This window comes from Aotus nancymaae, unplaced genomic scaffold (assembly GCF_030222135.1).
Source record: "Aotus nancymaae isolate 86718 unplaced genomic scaffold, 86718_ANA_hifiasm-v0.15.2.pri h1tg000021l, whole genome shotgun sequence".
Classification (NCBI taxonomy): Eukaryota; Metazoa; Chordata; class Mammalia; order Primates; family Aotidae; genus Aotus; species Aotus nancymaae.
In genome coordinates, this window is record NW_026988433.1 from 31625518 (window position 1) to 31645132 (window position 19615).

The 19615-nt window shown below is 37.7% G+C and overlaps 1 protein-coding gene and 1 non-coding gene across 2 annotated transcripts in view; both read left to right on the forward strand.

Moving 5' to 3' along the window:
- The first annotated feature begins 1978 nt into the window (after positions 1-1978).
- Positions 1979-19615, forward strand: part of SLC5A8 (solute carrier family 5 member 8) — a 59867-nt gene continuing 42230 nt past the window's right edge. Inside the window, exons 1-5 of the mRNA XM_021675563.2 lie at positions 1979-2724; positions 7729-7794; positions 10065-10116; positions 16751-16818; positions 18100-18254. Of these exons, the coding sequence (XP_021531238.1) occupies positions 2374-2724; positions 7729-7794; positions 10065-10116; positions 16751-16818; positions 18100-18254 (692 nt within the window). The 5' untranslated portion in view covers positions 1979-2373. The remainder of the gene's footprint in view (positions 2725-7728; positions 7795-10064; positions 10117-16750; positions 16819-18099; positions 18255-19615) is intronic.
- On the forward strand, positions 12827-12934 carry LOC135276309 (U6 spliceosomal RNA). Its single transcript, XR_010343877.1, has one exon. It is a non-coding gene; the product is annotated as a U6 spliceosomal RNA (small nuclear RNA).

The window sequence follows — 19615 nt, forward strand, 5'->3', positions numbered from 1 at the left end:
TGAGGAAACAAAAATCTAGCTGTTCTCAGATAGCTCTCCAGTAAGAAATGCCAGAAGACAACAGAAAAAATTCTTAAAATTTTTTGAAGGAAAAGACTATGACCTAAGAATTTTCTCAGCCGAAATTTTTTTCCTCATATGTGACGTCAACAGATGAACAACCCCATATATTCAAAGGCACAGAAAATAGAGCATTCATGTATTCATGAAAATAGTATTCGGAGACATATATCAGACACCTGAAAGATATGAAAGAATAGGGTATGGATTATACATAGTTCATGGCATTACATGAACGTTAGAAAGCAAGACGAAATAACTTGGGAAACCAAAAGCCATGTCTAATAGCAGTACTTCCAAGCCATAACTTACACTAGCCCAATTCTCAATAAATTGGAAGGCAGCTAAACAATCATACAATGCCAGTATTTTATAGTGTCAGGGTCTATTCACATATAATCTCATTTAACCCATTTTATGTCTGTGAGATAAGAATTGTTATCCTCATATAAGATATGGGATACTTAGACGTATAAGGAAGCATTTGGCTAAGATACCATGGCTTATAGGCAGCAGTCAAGAGGTCAGTTTGCAGTCTGCAGGTTTAACCTCATACTATTCTGCTTCTAACATAACCACAGAAATGTATTGACCATTAGCTGCCTGAAGTTCTGTTCTTAACTCTAGGTGTCCAAAAGAAGATGAATTTTGTTTAAATAGTATTTTCCCATCTCTAGAGCTATTGGCTTTAAAGAAGTTTCCAGAAGTGAATCCAAGTCTTAGAAGGATCAAGCTGGATTCTTTTGTGTGTTATTCTAACAGGTTGCTTTACATATATATAATTTTATATATGATTTATATAATATATATATAATTTTATGTATTATATATTAATATGTATAATGTCATATGTAATATATATAGTACGTTTCACACTGGTAGGACATAATTCCAAACCACATGTTTGTTTAACCAACTGAATTACTTGGATTTAGTTTTTATTTCCCTGTTTATTTCCTTCTGAAAATATACAAATAACATCAGTTTACAAAAAAGTAAAATCTGTTACAGCTTTTTTCATATGCTAGGCTAGACTAAATGCATTCTGTGGATTGTTTACCTAGGACGAGCGGGTATTTTTAAAGTCATATAAAAATGAACAAGGACTGCTTGAAGTAGACTGATAGCAGAGCACATTTGGCTGGAGCCTCTATTTTAGAAGGAAAACCTGAGAATCATATTATTTGAGTGTGATTCATGTGTTAATAGTATTTCAAGGCAAGCCACTTAAAATATGTCCTGAGTGCTGATACTGGAAATGATCTTTTCTTCAGTGCTTTCAAGTGTCTTCATTGAAGTGTACACATCCTATAACAAGTATCTACACATTGTGATTAAGAGAGCAAACTCTGAAATCAGACCTAGATTAAAGATCTAATTCTCTGCCAGCTGATTGGGCAAGTGACTTAATCATCCTATAGTAGTTTCTGCATTTGAAAAGTGGAGATAATGTCTATCTCAAGGCATTTGATTACACTGATTAATCAGAAGAATTACACTGACTAATATAAAACTTGCCAAGCATGTATGTGTCACATGAATGCTCATTAAAAAGTGGGTATTACTATTAATATTCCAGCAACTACCATTTCTAACAACAGACTGAAGGGGATCAGAAATATTTGTTGAGTAAAAACAGAAGAAACAAACAGCACAGATTTTCTGCTCTCCTTTATAATCGCTTACCTGTCTAAGGACTGTGATCTCAGCTCACTACAGATTGCCACCCGAATTAACCTACTGTCACCCATTAACCAATCAAATAAGGCAGTCTAAAAACTCCAGGCGTCCCTTTCCGTAAGGACCCGGACTGTTGAACTGGAAAGCTAAAATTCAAGGCATGACAATTGCCCTTTGTCCCACATTCCCCCACCAGTCTCCCGCTTATTTAAGTGGTGCGTCCCCTCGGGTACCACTTGAACAAAATCTGCGCCCAGCGCTCCCTGTGTAAATTCGCTGGAAGCCGCTGGAGGCTTCAGTTCTGATCTGCTGCGGTGTCCCTGGCGCCTTGGCGAACTCGGCCACTCCAGTCCCTCACCTGGTGAGCGTTCAGGGCGGCAGGCAGACTCTGAGGTCCCAGACCCGGGTTTAAGGTGCGCGGCTCGCAGCGGCGGGTGCAGAGGCGACTGCCAGACCTCACCCCGCCTCCCACCTTCCGGGGCGCTCGGAGGCCGACACCTGGAGGACGCCTCCAGTCCCCGCGGGACGCCACGCCTGCGCGCCGGGGATCGGGGATAAGAAGTGAGCGCCGGGCTCGGGCTGCGCGCGGCGAGGCCACCAGTTTGCGCGCAGGGCGCAGGCGACCGTGCGGCCATGGACACGCCGCGGGGCATGGGCACCTTCGTGGTGTGGGACTACGTGGTGTTCGCGGGCATGCTGGTCATCTCGGCAGTCATCGGCATCTACTACGCCTTCGCGGGGGGCGGCCAGCAAACTTCCAAGGACTTCCTGATGGGCGGCCGCAGAATGACCGCCGTGCCCGTGGCGCTGTCCCTCACCGCCAGCTTCATGTCAGCTGTCACCGTCTTGGGCACCCCGTCCGAGGTCTACCGTTTTGGGGCCATTTTCAGCATCTTTGCCTTCACCTACTTTTTTGTGGTGGTCATCAGCGCGGAGGTCTTCCTCCCGGTGTTCTACAAACTGGGAATTACCAGCACCTACGAGGTAAGCGGCAGGGTGGGCTGGGACCCTGCAGGGCGCGGAGGAAGGGGCCTCTGCAGACCTCTGGAGGCGTTTTCTTGGGGACAGACTCTCACCGCCATGCCACATCGAAATCTCTCCCGGTTCATCTTCATCCTCCCTTCACTCCTTCCTGTCCCCCTACACTCCCCTCAGATTTCTTCCCTTCTACAGAGATGTGTCCTCTAGGGTGGAAAAAACCTTGGGATTTACTCCACTGGGCTTGGTGAAAAAAAAAAAAGGCTTCCAAAGTGAACGGATTGGACACTCGCTAAGGTCCTTTTTACCTTTAGCATCTTTGATTCCCAGGCAAGGGGAAAGAGTTAGGGGAAGGTAAGTTCTTCAGGTCTCAGCTCCTCCTTCTTGAAATGAATCCTCTTGCTCCAGGTCCTCAGTGCCATTCACTTTTCCAAGATAGTTGGTGAAGAATTTGTGCCCTGCTTCCTTCCCCCTCCACACACACCCCCTTTCCACTGAGAAGCAGGCACCCAAATGGCTAAGGTACTGTATCTCTTATCCCAGTACTTGCATTTGAGACCAGATTCTACCACTTACCAGCTGGGTGACCTTGGGTGACTTACTTAACCTTTTGTGTCTATTTCCTCAAAAAGAAAATAAAATCACCTACCTCATCCGGTTGTTGGGAGGCTTAAATGAGATGATACAAGGTGTAGCATTTAGAATAGTGTTTAACACAAAGTAAGTGCCAGATAGGTGTTGGCTAAAATTATTGTGGCGGTGCTAGTAGTGATGATGGTAGTTATCTTGGGATTAGTAAAAAAAATTAGGCAGCAAAATTCTCAAACAGCTCTGCCTTCTCTATAGAAAGATAATTAAGGAAAACTGTCTTTCCTGTATCGCACAGGTCTCCTTGCTATAGGTTTTCTCGAGTTGTCTGCAGGAAAGGGCTTTGAAAAGATGATTTGTGTTTAAAGAGCTGTTGAATGGGAGGTGCAGGGGTGGGAAGGATCAAAGCTCAGAGGAGTGGTGGGGGCCCAGTTCAAGTGGTCTCCTTCACCCAGGCACTGATCCGTGAGCTCCACGGGACAAGCCTGCAGAAGTTTCTTCTCTACTAGGCCATTACCCAGAGGGCTCCAATCCAGGGCTCCTCACAGGTGGTTTCCTAGTGAGGCTGGTTCAACTGGTGCTGGGGACAGGGCCTCAATGGCAACAAACACTGGTGACATTCTGCCTGGGCTCTAGTGACTTCTTCCAGGGAGAGGCATCCCAGGATAGCATTGCCTTCCATTCACTTTGGTGCTGTGTTTGGAGAGCTCAGTAATCCTCCCAGAAGTGAGCAAGATGCAATTTATTGGTTTTGCTCAGAAGTGACAAACTGGCGAAATTCCCCAGATCAAATTCAGTTCTCAATCATTTTTTTTTTTTTACTTCTCCTTATAGTGAGGAGAAATAAATTATAATTCCAGACTATGACTTCTTTTGAGAACTCAAAAGGCTGGTGACACTGGACCCACATTCCCTGTGGCCACAAGAACTCGAGTTTGCAGCCATTGCTCTCACTCTCTATTAATTTCTATATTGAGGTCTTATCATTGTGTTTTCATGGTTACTGATTTTTGGTAGAGAAATTTTTATCTGCATTTACATCTTCATCAAAAATGTGAAAGGGAAAATGGACAGGGGTAGAGGGATCTCTTGTTTCCAGGGAGATGTAAGAGAACATATTTCTTAGTGAATAGGAAGAATATTCCAACATGTTAATATGTGAACACCTGGCCAGTGTCACTTACGTATGTTACCTGATAGAACCTGCAGGCATTTGAGTCTGTGAGCTCTGATTTGTAGCTAACCAATTCCCAAACTTGGAAAGGGTTTGAAGAACCTGGCACAAGGACTTCAGTCCCCACAGATGAATGCTGCTCTCCTAATCACTGACCCATGCCTCTTCTGGGCTACAACATTAACTCAACCAGAAACAGATTTCCCTTATGTTTGCAGTGGTAGGGGCTAAGTCTGCAGGGGTTCCAGCTAAAAATGGCAAAAAGCAAACTGAATGTTGAACACATGCCGGGTACTGGGCTACATTGCATGTTTTACATACATTATCTAACATTCAGATCAATCCTTATGAGGGAAGTACTATCAAGAGCCACATTTTGTGGACAGAGACTCAGAGTAAGTTATGCTGCTAGGGATGTGAAGCAGTGTAGACCTGAGCCTAGCAGCATACTGGCTGCTTCTGAAGGCTCTGATGAGTCTATTATAACCCCAAGCAATGCTTATGCCAGGGCAGAGAGAACAAGGGAAGCAGTACAGGATGCGTGAAGTTGTGGGTACATTGCCAGTATCCACCTCTGGGGTGCCAGGCAGTTGGGAAGGGGGAAGTTAGGCAACATGCTAAGACCTTCCTAATTGGTTATGGCAAAGACTTTCCTGTGGAGTGTATTGTTTATTGTTTTATGCTGAGAAGTACAGAATCTATACAGAATAGATTTCTGTACAGTGTTGAGTGATTGATACCCTGGCATTCTTGCTCAAGTATGAAATCTCTCCCTGTTGACATTTCTTGAGCAAAAATTAGCTGTCCACAAGCATATTTTTCATCTATCACTGCCTTCAAAATGTAGTCCCAATAGGTGTTTAGCAACTTCCAGACCCAAGTATATTGCAGGAATCCAATTTAATCCACCAATTCTTCAAGATCCTTCTGGAGCCTACTTAATCTGTGTGTAAACTGAGTTGCTTAGACCTCATGTTTGTTTATTATTTATGTATTTATTTATATCAACAGAAGTTATTCAAAGTTCTGAGGACCATAAGAGATCTTGGTTGATTTAGGCATCTATCGTTACTCTGTAATTGTGTCCAGAAATCTTACAAATATCCCTAAGGCTGCCACACAGTGACTTGGGCATCTGGTCCAGTCTTCAGATATTTCTTCAGCAGCCTAGTAATTGATGGCTGAGATCATAATAGACTTCTTCGTTCTGTCTTGAGTTGGTCTTTGAGCTTAAATCACAAGTTTTCCTGGATCAGCTGATCAACTTAGTTGGTTCAGCTTGGTTCAACTTATTTTGTTCAATGTGGTTTGACTAAATTCTTACCTCTGTCACATTTTTCTTTTAAGTTTTCTTTGGTCTCCAACAATTTGGATGTATGTAACTAGAAAAAACAAAGACTTCTCTTCTATTGATGTCCATTCACATGTTTAGTGATTCATAGAGATTTACAAAAAAAAAAAATTCTAAAGAAATATAATAACACTGCCTGGTTTCCAGGCTTAATAAACTTCTCCAGTCTTCTAAAAAGGTTTCCAAAATATCCTTGAATGATTTTGACACGTGTAATTCACTGAGATTCAATTTTCTCCAGGCCCATTGATTTGGACACCACTAGCTTCTTAATATCTTACTTTTCAGGTTTACATTTACCCATCCACTTATGTCATTGGAGAGTCTCCAAACCCTGCAAAGTGAGAGAGAAACAAATTATTATTATGCACCCATTTTAAAGAGAAAAAACGTGACATTTGGAGAGTGATTGTCACAAGCTCATGGAGACAGGAATGGGACTGGGTCAAGGGCTGGAACTCTTCCTCCAGTGTGGTACATGGCATTGTGTATTTGTCAACCATCAGCGATTTGGGAGTGGAGTCTTACTATGTGTTAGTTTCACCCATTCATTTATTGAGTCTTAAATATGCAGTCAGATTGTTTACTTATATATGCGGAATAATGTGCACAGATTTTGGCATCAAAGGTTTTAAATGTGTACTGTGGCCCTGCCAAGTTTGCAAGGCTGTCAACTTGGCATTCTCTCTGAGTCCCAGTGTCCTTGTCTCTGACATGGGTTCAGACACAGTACCTGGCTCACGGAGCTGTTGGGAAGGCCATGCACACAGCAAGTACTCTGTATGTGTGAGCCGTGATCATGGGGGAAAATATCAGCTGTCTTCTCCTCTAATTATTACCTAATGCTAGTTTTTCATTCCTCTTCTTTTCTACTATACGAAAACTATTGTCAGCCTTAAATTTCTTAGTAATTACATTCGAGTTAAAGAATGCCTTAGATTCCAGCTCTGAAGTTCTATGATCCTAACTCTGTAATATGTATATTATGATACATTATATAACACAGGAGACAAGCAGACTATGTTATGAGACATAGAAGATTTCCAGTACAATAGTAAAATTTGGCATGGTCATTGGTGCCAAACAGAAACTGACTTGGATGACTTAAGTTAAAAAAAATTGTTAGAAGGACATAGGGGAAGCTCACAGAACAGAGGGACAAGCTGAGTAAGCAATGCTTGGAAAAGACAGAAACTAGGGCAGCCTTTTCAGGCCACTCTGTCAGAATCAGTCATTTTTTTGTCTTTGTATCCTGATTTTAAGAATCAAATACCCATTGGAAAGAAAAGCTGATTGGCTGAGCTGGGATTATATGACTTCCTCTTGGTCAGAAGAGGCAGGGCAATTGACTGACAATTCCATCACAATAGTCTGCAATCAGAAGGGGTTGATGCCCCAAGTGAGTCAAGGAAAATGTATGGAGTAGATACCAAGAGAAAGGGGAGAACAACAGATTATGCTCACTCTAAAAATACAGAATGTAATTCCATTTATATGACATTCTGGAAAAGGCCAAACTAGGAGGGAGAGCAGATCAGTGATTGCTAGGGTTTGGGGGAGGGTAGAGGGCTTGATCATGAAGGGGAAGCACGAGGGAGTTTTCTGGGTGATGGAACTGTCTTGTGTCCTGATTGTGATAGTGGTTGCGTGAATCTCTGTGTGTTAAAACCCATTGAACAGTACTCTAAAAACGAAGAGTCAATTTTGCTGTGTTATAAATAAAAATAATACTAAAATAAAAATACAGAATACAAATCAGTTATGAAGTTGCTTTACATTTCTAAATTTAAATTTTCTTCTTGAGCTGTTGATTTAAAAAAGGCATCCAGAGGATTCACACACACACACACACACACACACACACATATATATATATATATATATTTTTTTTCAACAGTATTTAGAACTTCGATTTAACAAATGTGTTCGTCTCTGTGGAACAGTCCTCTTCATTGTTCAAACGGTAAGTAGCTCTCCATTTATTTTATCTTTTGTCAGCTAAAATGTTTTTAACCATGTCATCTGGATGAAGCTCATCTGGGAAACACATGAAAGACAAAAAAGATATGTTGAAAATATGAGGAAACAAAAAAGGAAAAACACTTGTCACTGTACAGCATCAGTCCTTAAGACAATCGAACAGTGTTTCAATAAATGCTTTACTCCCTGGAAAAGCAGAATGATTTAAGTAAATGTTAAATATTACATCGATGAAGTGACAGTCGAAAAATATGCTTTCCTATATGTGACCTCCCTTCACCTCCACCAGGGTGACAGGAAGGGCATTACTACATGACAAAGATACTTGTTGCTGATAGTGGGAATTCTAACAAAAGGAGAACAAGTAGCATGTTTGTGACATATTGAGTAATAGGCATAAAAAATTAACTTCTATAGGAAGACAGTAGGAAATAATTTTCTTTGAAATCATACTTTAAAAATCAGTGCTCTTTTAAAAATTAGACTATAAGAACCAACTAAAGTGTAAAACAATAGAATCATAAGTTCTGAAGGAGTTTTTAAAGCCAAATACTCAATTCAGTAATTCAAGAACATGCACTTATAGATTTACTGATTGACACAAAAGGAAAGCAAGGATTTGCCAAGTAGCCAGTGACAGAGAATACTTTCCACTGTTCACCCTGATGCTGGAAGATTATAATGATCAGTGTCACAATTATTTATATACACAATTTCCTCTTGGCAGTTAAACACTTTAGGCTGGATTTGCTAATGGAGTTTGTGGAAGAGGTTTGCATTCTTGTCTCTAATTGCAATTCCATGTCTCCAATCAAAAGCTACCTAAGGGCAGGGCACAGTGGTTCATGCCTGTAACCCCAGCACTTTAGGAGGCTGAGGTGAGTGGATCACCTGAGGTCAGGAATTCAAGACTAGCTTGGCCAACATGGTGAAACCCCATCTGTACAAAAATTAGCAGGGCCTGATGGCAGGTGCCTGTAATCCCAATCCCAGCTACTCAGGAGGCTGAGGCAGGAGAATCACTTGAACCCAGGAGGCGGAGGTTACAGTGAGCCAAAATTGTGCCATTGTACCCCAGCCTGGGTGACAGCAAGACTCCGTTAAAAAAAAAAAAAGCTACTGAAGGATTTGCTGCAGCGAGTGAGACACAGTGCCTTTGTAAATTATGTAACTCAACTCCATTTTATATCCTTGCAATTTATACAACTTAAATTTTATCAGTCCTTAACAACTGCAGTGTAAACGGAAGGAATCTTTAGAGAGTTGAGCCTGGTAGCTTGCATTCACCAACTGTTCAAACCCTCACTGGATCTCTGTTAGAAATGCCAATAGAAATGAGAAGTGGTGACACGTGTTAGGAAGGTCGCCTGTAGTCATGTTTTTAAATCTTCAACTTGGACAGAATAATGACTGTGGAAAGTTAGTTCATTTTTGAAAAAAAAAGGAGTTTAGCACCTCCCATTTGAAGGACTTCATAGTTCTACTCATGCAATATAATCAAACATTCAAAAGGTACTTAATAGGTTTTTATTTTCATAATATGCTTTTATGGAATAATCATGGACTTAGCTTCTATGGGATATATTTGAAAGATCAAATGCAATAAAAATTATATTTTGAGAAAAAGACTATTTATCTTACTCACTATTATACCCCAGATCAATAAATAGTTGTTAAATGTATGAATGAAAATAATGAATGTCAAGAAGATTAAATATCTTTTTAATATGAAAAAGATCAAATGGTTTTGTTGGCTTTCAGGATTTTTTTAGTGCAAATTTATTCTTTTGTTTAATTTATGAACATTAAAACTTTTAAAAATAGGTTTTCCAAATTTTTACTGTTTTCTTGATTAATTATGCAGCGATTAATGGTTTGAAGACATATGATTGAGGGGCCATCCTCTTTTATATTATTATTCTTCCTTTTTTTCTAATCATTTTAGATGTAGGAAATTTATTTCAAGCTTGAGTTGGTGGATCAGTGACCATTTGCACTAAGTAGCATATAAAAGTCCATATTTTTGCATAAGCCTGTTACAAAAACATGTTTGTAACTTATGACCATACCATAAACAGAAGAGTAAAATTTACTTAAATAACATTTTTCAAGTTACAAACAAATTTGAAACTATTGTTTTAATTCATAATTGAAGATATGGAAAAGATCAATTGTTTTTTATTTTATAACTCAAACATAATTCATGAATTTTATAGTTCATATAATTCATTTGGCTTTCTTTTTCCCCCCTAGATTCTGTACACTGGAATTGTTATTTATGCCCCTGCCCTGGCTTTGAATCAAGGTACATTTTAGAGTTGCCAGTTAGGTAACTCACATTTTGGGGTTCACTTTGAGCAAGGCTTATTTTCTCCTTGGGGAAATAGGAAGATGGAGGAATGCTTCTAGTAACCTACATCAACTTTACTAGAGGGGCAGAATGGGTTCAGTGTTTATACTAGCTTCTTTGGGTTTCTGGATGGATAGCTCCAGAGTGCCTGTAGATCATTATAGAGGCAGACTTCTCCAGGTGGTACTTCTCTGGGATGTGCCCATCAGCCATTCATTCCTTTAGAATTAAAGCCCCCTGTAGATCAAGGTCAGGATTCACGACATCCCCTCCTGTGGGTCTATAACCTGGAGCCCATCTCCTGGAAACTTCCCTGTAATTCTGCTCAGGTCTGTTGTAAAACCTGGAAGGGAGAAAAGCCTTTCTTCTCCACACTTCTAATATGGCCCAAAATGAAAGAGAAAGAGAGCCATGTGATTCGAATAATCAGTCTGCTCCTAGTGACAAAAGGACAGATGTCTGTAGTGCCCTTACAAATACATTTATGAAGATTGTGCTGACCAACAAAGTATCTATACTCTCTAGATTTGGGAAGATAAATGCAGTGAGCCTGGGATAGTTTATTGAAGCAAAGGTTTATGTTAGTCATATTTTCAAAAGGCTTTGGGAAAACAGCATGACCTTTGAATTCTTATCTATTGGAAGTGAATTTCTCTAAAACTTCCTTGTAAAATGGACATGCGGACTCTGTGATGGGAAGAATGTGGTGCAATTCCTGGGGTCATGATATGACCTGAATAAAACCTACTAATTCCACACTCTGTTTTCTTGATTTTATGATAAACATGTAGTTATTACCTAAGTTTATGAAGTAAACAGTGTTATTACCAAGAGGAACTTCATATATAAGGTGCTGTTGAACTCTGAATGCTGGGCATGTTCCACATCAATATTACCAACATCACAAGTGGATCATTTCATATGTCGAGAACTGAGTTATAAACTTCATAAGTTACCTATTGGCTTTAAGTGTAATTAAACATAGTAGGGTTTTAAAGTGCGGTTCTGGGGATTATCAGACGACTGACTTCAATCTTTGAAGAAATGAAGGATTCTTTTCTTATCAGGCTAAAACCACTCCCTGAGAGTAAATTAGAACCAGAGTGAAGGTGTTTTGATGACTAGAGTGTCAATGTGTGTTTTACTGTGACCAAGGCAGTAGGCACAGGCATAGACACAGAGCTTAGTGTGCAACAGATGCCCAAAAAAAGCCTATCTAACTGAACTGAAACTTTACATTCTCTAGATCTAATCTTTTTAAAATTTTTTTTTAAATTTTGGAAAACCTCAAACAGATACTAAGAGAGAACAGAGCTCCTTAATGTGCTCATTCATCCTCTACATTAATATTTATCAACTCATGGTCCATTTTAATTCACTCCCCCTTACCTCTACTAGATTATTTTGCTGCAAATATGTCATTTCGTCTGTATTTCAGTATGACTTTTAAAAATAAAGACTTTTAAAACCATAATTATACCATCATTGTATCTAAAATATTAATATTAATTTCTTAAGTTCATATCAAGTCAGTGTTCACATTTCCCTGATTTTTTTCAGTGTTTGTTAGAATCAGGATCCAAATAAGATTATGCAATTGCAGCAGTTGATGTCTCTTAAGTTTCCCTTTCCTGCTTTTTAAAATTGAAAGCCAGTTTTTTTTCTTTCTTTTTTTCTGACCACCTGCTGCCTGTTGAGAAAGCCAGTTTTTATTGAGGTGCAGTTAATATATAATAAAATGCACAGAACACGGGGAAGTCTACAGCTGGATGAGCTTTAATAGTTGCATAATAGCTTGTGTAACTACCACCCAACTCACGATATAGACTGTTTCCATCATTTGCTCCCAGAAATTTTCCTTGTATGTCTTTTTAACAAATCCCCAATGGACCCAAGAAACCATTTTCTGACTTTTACCACCACAGACTAGTTTTCCCTGTTGTTAGATTTTATATGAGTGGAATCATATAGAGCCTTTTTAGTGTCTGGTTCCTTTTGCTCAGAAAACATTTTTGAGATTCATTCATGTTATTGCGTGTATCAGTCAGTCCTTTTTTTTATTGCTGGTAGTACTTCATTTTATGCATCTACCAACATTTGATTATCCATTCTTTTGTTATAGACATTGGGTTGTTTCCAGTTTTAGGCTATTGTGAATTAAGGGTGCCAAGAACATTCTTCTACAGGTTTTGTGAGTTTTGTTTTTCTTTTTGACCCCTGTTTTCACTTCCATTGGAAAGCACATACATAGATGTGTATAAAGTTAAACATATAATTGTATTCGTACCCAGCTGAGGATAGGAATATGTGCAAATTTATGAGAAATTGCCAAACAGCTTTTCCAAGTGGTTGTATCATTTTGCATGTTCACTACACAATATGTGAGAATTCTAGTCATTCCACATCTTTGCCAACATTTTATATTATCCTTTTTTATTCTAGTCATTCTAGTGGGTATTATCTATTACTTTATTGTTTTAATTTTCACTTTCTGTGTAACTATTATGGCTGAACTTATTGGCTCCTCAAATAATAAAGTGAATAAAAACAAATAACCTAATAAAAAGTGAGCCAAAGACTTGAACACTTCACAAAAGTAAATATTCTTCCAATTCATTATATGACATATCTTTTCATTTACTTAGCCCTTTAAAAATTTCTCTTAGTGCTTACTTTGGCAGCACATAATTCTAAAACCAGAACAATACAGAGAAGATTAGCATGGCCCTTGCACAAAAAGGATATGCAAATTTGTGAAGCATTCCATATTTTTTTAAAAAAGGAAGAAAAGAAATAATAAATTAAAATAAAACTTCTCTTAGTAATGTTTTGTGCCTTTGGATATTGAGGTCTTTTACTATTTCTTAGATTTAGTCCTAGATAATTTATGTTTTTATGCTATTGAAAATGGTGTTGTTTTATAATATTTTTCAATTATTCATTGCAAGTATATAAAAATACAACTGACTTTTATATGTTGATGTTGCATCCTGAGAACTTGCTGAATTTACTTTTTAAATCAAGCAGGTTTTTGGAAATACCCTTAGGATTTTCATGTTGTTTATAAATAGTGACCATTTTACTTATTTTCTAATCTTTATAGCTCTTAGTTCTCTTTCCTGTCTTATTGCAATATTAATGTGGAAATTTACATTGATTGAGTTTTGAATATTAAACTAATTTTTGCATTCTTGGGATAAACTCTGCTTGGTCATAATATATAATACTTTTTATATATTACTGAATTCAATTTGCTAACACTTTGATAAGGCTTCATAAATGAATTGGGAATGTTCGCTCCTCCATTTTCTGAAATAGTTTATATAAAATTGTGTATTTATTTCTTATGTGCTTGGTAGAATTCACTCTGAAGGCATCTGGGCCTTCTCTTTGTTTTTGTGGAAAGATTTTGGTTTATGGATTCAATTTCTTTAATAAATAAAGACTTATTCAGATTTTAAAAGTCTTGTTGGGTCAGTTTTGGCGAATTGTGTTTTTTTAGGGAATGCTTCCATTTGGTCTAACTTATCGAATTCATTGGCATAAAGCTGTTTACAAACCTCTGGTTATGCTTTTAATGTTTATAGTATCTACAGTGACATCCCTTCTAATTATCCCTAATATTGACAAAATACCTTTTCTATCTTTTTATTTTGATATATCTTTCTAGTATTCTATTGATGTTTTAAATGTTTTCTAAGAACGAGTGTTTTGGCTTGTTGATTTTCTTTGTTTTCTATTTTATTAACTTGTGCTGTTTATTGTTTCTTTTCAGCTAGTTACTTTGGGTTTATGTTTTCTAGTTTCTTAAGGTAGAAGCTTAGGTCACTGATTTTAAGTATTTCTGATTTCATAATGCAAACATTTAAAATTACTAATTTTTCTTTACCCACTGCTTTATTTGCAGCCCATGGATTTTGACCTTATGTTTTTATTTAGTTCTCAAAATATTTTCTAACTTCTGTGATTTATTTTGCCCGTGTGTTATTTAGAAATGTTTTGCTTAATTTTCAATATCTGAGGATTTTCTATCATGTCTTTTTGTTATTTATTCCCAAACTAATACTGTTTTGGTCAGAGAACTAACATAATTATAATCATTTGAAATTTATGGATTTGTCTTATGGCCCAGGATCAGTTCTATCTTGAACATTCCATGTACTCTTAAAAAGAATGTATACTGTGTGCTTGTTGGATGTAATGTTCTATAGAGTCAAAGATTTAGTTGCCTAATAGTGTTATCACATCTTCCATCTCTTTTCTGTTTTTTTAAACTTGTTTCATCAATTGCTGAGAGAAGGATGTTAAAATCTTCAAATATAATTATTGATTTTTTTATTGCTCCTATTTCTTTGTCAATTTTTACTGAATGTATTTTGAGCCTCTTCTAAAATCTTTTTTTTAAATTTACAATCTCTCTTCTATTTCTTTTCATTTAAATGGCAACTTATTTGCTGAAGAAACTGGGTTATTTGTTCTGTCCAGTTTTCCAGCTTTTAGGTTTAACAACTACATCTCTATGGGGTCATTTAATGTTCCCCATTCCTATGTATTTCTTGTAAACTGGTAGTAGTTTACTACTAGTAGTTAGATCTAGAATCTTTTTGAGACTCCACTTCAACTTTTTGGAAATCATATTTTATAGGCAGTATCTATAAGTTTATTTCCTTTAGGAGTCCCAGAATGTCAAGTTTAAAAAAATTAGCAGCTATTGATGATCATTCTAGATTTATTATTTCATTGGGGCTTATAAAATGGAGTATTCTAGTGCTGTGAATTCTTCTTCACTAATTTGATGGAATACTTCTATAAAGAAAAACTTCCTCTTATCAACTATGTGTTTACTCTGAAAATTAGTTTGTATAGGAAAGGCAGGATAAATATCAGATTTTTTCCCCTTAAGAGTTTTAAAAAGAATAAACTGGTTCTCTACTATCCCTCAAGGGTGACTGAGATTTTTTAAAAATCCTTAAGAACTCATGGATTTAAAGGTTTGCTGTCATTTCATAGCTATCGTTAGTATTATTACTGATGCCCAAATCGTCCCATTTTTATTCAGCAGTAGCCCCCTTAAGTTCCTCCTGATTTTAACCTTGGCTGCATATTGGATTCACTTGGGGTGGGGGGGCTTTCAAAAATACCAATACCTGGGTCCCCATCACCAGGACTCTGAGTTAATTAGCCTGTTGAGTGACTCAGTTATCAGGATTTTATAAATCTCCTCTGTTGATTTTAATGTGCAGTCACAATTGAAAGCCACAGATGTAATAGTTTTAGAATAGCAACTCTAAGCCATAAGGAATAATATGACGATCTAACGCGTTAAAAATATTTTTCTTTGTTGCTCCTTTTTCTTGGTGTATCTGAGTAGGAATATATGTTAATTTGTTATGTTAAACATTTTGTGACGTATTTCCTCTGTGTGGTAATGTCACAAACTTGATGTACAGTTAGGTTCCATTTATTTCATTTTGCAATTGATATTAAGGAGTTTCTTTTTCTAATTTAACTTTATAATTATGTGGAATATTTATGTGGTTCCAAAGTAAACTCTATACATCAAAATATGTCTAAAGAAGCCTGGCTTGTATCTCTGTCTCCTCTACCCTATTTTCTCCCTCTCCTAGTAGTAATTTTTTGGTTTTGATTTATCCTTTAATTTTAGTATATGTACTGCTGAAGTCAGCACAATTCTTTTCTTTAAAAAAAATGAAATAAATTCCCCCACTTCTTAGATAAATAGCAGCAAATTATAAAGACTTTTCTCCATCTAGATCCATTTTAGTAGTACATGTCTTAGTAATGCATTCTTCAAGGACTGGTAAAATAGTGTGCTTACATGGACACATATAGGGGAACAATACACAGTGGGGCCTATTGGAGGATGGAGGGTGGAAGGAGGGAGCAGATCAGGAAAAACAGCTAATGGGTTAATGGGTACTAGACTTGATACCTGAGAGATGAGATAATCTGTACAAGGAACCCCCATGACACAAGTTCATCTACGTAACAAACCTGAACATGTACATCTGAACTTAAAAGTTTTTAAATAAGCATTACTATTACCTTTATTAAATTTCTGAAATCAGATCTGCAATCTGCAATGTTATAATCACATTTGAATCCTTTAATGTTGTCTTCATTTGAATTTTCTACACGTCATAGCAATTGAATATTGTCATTATATTGTCAGTATGATGTATTATCCTCAAATTCAAGTATTTGCAACATAACACATAAAAGGTAGTGTGTTTATTTGAACCATGTCTAAGGGGGGAGAGAGATAAGAAATACCCATCACAGTATCAAGGACTTTCTTAGCTTAATTACAATATAAATTCTTTCCATCTATTTAATTAAGCTAATGTCGAATCTGTGTGTCTGAGGGTTAGAAATTCATCAAATAGAATTTTAAACTCCATTTGTCTTTGAGATATTTATGAGATTTGGAGCTAGTTTTAGTTTTAGACAAGTGGGTATAGACGAAGTTGCCTGATAAATGATATAGCTTCATTCTCTGATGATTTTTGAGGAGTATTTTTATTGTGCATATTTCACAATCACACATGCATTCTCTTTTTTTCTACAGTCACAGGATTTGATCTGTGGGGCGCAGTAGTGGCAACGGGGGTGGTCTGCACATTCTACTGTACACTGGTACGTCCAGAACATATTTCCCTTTTCACTCTGCCCACCTGCTTTGCAAAATTGAAAATTCCAGTTGTTGTATGCTGCAATCTGGCTTGTCCATACCTACTCTCTCCTATTCCTGACCTCCCGCAGTGTAACATTTTTGTGTAAGAAATAGTCTGTAGTATAATTTGATCCTTTGTAGAAAATGGAGCATAACAAATTTTTTTTCTTTCATCTGATCCATTGCAATGGTTCCTAATCTTGTCTCCTGATTCATCTGTACTGTTGCCAAGTTATTATATCTGTGCTCATATTATTCCTCAGCTTAAAAACATGTGGTAGGTCGCAGGCACAGTGGCTCCCGCTTATAATACCAGCACTTTGGGAGGTCGAGGTGGAAGGATGGGCTGAGCCCAGGAATTTGAGACCAGCTTGGGCAACATAGCGAGACTCTGTCTCTACAAAAAGAATTTAAAAATTAGCCAGGCGTGGTGGCACACACCTGTAGTCCCAGCTACTCGGGAGGGTGAGGTGGGAGGATCACTTGAGCCCAAGAGTTTGAGGCTGCAGTGAGTCTGGTTGCACCACTGCACTCCAGCTTGGGTGGCAAAGAGAACCTGGTGTCAAAACAAAAACATACCTGTGATAACTTCCCCTTGCTTATTGGCAAAGGTGGCAAATATGCAAACCTGTGGGGCACGGCACTGATATTATGTGTGCTGGTCCTCAGCAGTGAGGAAATCTTATGGAATCCCTGATACTCTATGCCTTAACCCTTTAGGTGCTGGAGCTTGTAGAAGATGGGGCCCTCATCCAGATGCTGGTTCAGCTCAGATCATAGAGAAACTTGGGAAATTTCTGGTGGTGGCTGGTTCAGATCATTTATAGTATTTAACAGCGGATATGACCATCTGAGTGCAAACCGATAAATATCAGCTCTGTCTGTAGGATAAAATTCATATTATTTACTTGTAATTTGACTCTGAATTTTTCTTCCCAATGATCTCCCAACACCACTCCACTTCCTTCTAAAATATGTATGTATCTGGCCACATTCGGCATCTCATGTAGTTTGACTCCTTTATGCTTTTGCCCATGCTCTTTTCTCTGTTGGGCAGACCCTCCATCTTTGCCTCTGCTTGATTGAAATATCTCCTTCTGTGTGAAGATTCTCCCAACCTGACTGTTTCCCTTGAGTGTACTTCCTGGCCAACTTACATGTTTTTATCATTTTTGTTCAGCATAGTGTAGATACTTAATAATGTCTGATAGAAGCATTAATCTTAATATACTTTCCCCTCAAAGGGTGGTCTTAAAGCAGTTATCTGGACAGATGTTTTTCAAGTTGGGATCATGGTGGCTGGATTTGCATCTGTGATTATACAGTCTGCAGTGATTCAAGGTGGAATCAGCACTATTTTAAATGATGCCTATAATGGTGGAAGATTAAATTTCTGGAAGTAAGTTTCTATTTACTACTTGAGTAATTGAACACATCTTTTGTATTCTATAAAAATAATCTCTTCATTGAAATAGTAAATTTACATTAAAAAACAAACCAACAAATTGCTAAGGATATGGTAGAGCAAATTGAAGCAGATGAGTGAATATGTAAAGAGCCTCCCTCTGTTCTTTAAGGGGTTAAACCAGTCAGATGGTACTTAGCTACATTGTACTTAGAGTGGTGTTTTCTCCTGAGAAGGGACTTAAAGTAAAAAAAGTATTTTCTTTCAGATGTTAAAGTCCAGAATAGGTTGAAAAGTGGGACCGGGTGATAAGGAAAAAGAGAGTAGAAAGTCAAGAAAGGGCAGCCTCTGCCTGGGTGTGGTGGCTTACACCTGTAATCCCAGCACTTTGGGAGGCCAAGGCAGGTGGATCACCTGAGATCAAGGAGTTCAAGACCAGCCTGGCCAACATGGTGAAACCCCATTGCTACTAAACATACAAAGAATTAGTCAGGCATGGTGGCGGGTGCTTGTAATCCCAGCTATTTGGGAGGGTGAGGCAGGACAATTGCTTGAACCCAAAAGGCAGAGGTTGCAGTGAGCTAAGATCGCACCGCTGCACTCCAGCCTGTGCAATAGAGTGAGACTGTCCCAAAAAAAAAAAAAAAAAAAAAAAAGGAAAAGGCAACCTCTTAAGAGACAACACTATCATATTGGATTACAGCCTGCCATTAAAAAAAAAGAGAGAGAGAGAGACAGATACTGAAAGACAGTGATTTCATCTTGACAATTCTTTGTATTTAGCAACTTTGAGAGTTTCTCTTTTGATATCGCCCTGGCAATATATAGTATATTAACATAGAGGCTTATGATTATGTATTATAATTATAAGTATGTATTATATAATGAACATTGTCTAATATTAAGTATTATTTCTAGAGAATTGACTAGGAAAGTTATGGTCAATGCTTCAAGTAACAGTATAGCACAATATGTAACATGTTTTAAACAGCTGTTCAGTTTTCCTAAAGAAAGAACGATGAAGAGACTAGATATTTCATCCCAAGTATATCACACAACTTAAAAGAATATTGAAAACACTTTCCGTTTTGTATCAATAGTGTTGTCCTTTTGCTATATGGAAAGGAACCCATGTCGTCTTGAACTAACCTATCCTCTCTTTGAGATAGCAGCCCTGCTTTGAAATAGGCAGTCTGAAGAAAGAAAACCATTTTGCATTTGGTGGCTCTTTTCTGGTCTTCTGAAAATAAGCATCAAAATTTACGAAAACCTTTTTCAGAAATTGGACTGGGTCCATGTGTTAATTTGCAAGAATGAATTTTAGCGAATCAACTTCAACAATTTTCAATATTTCT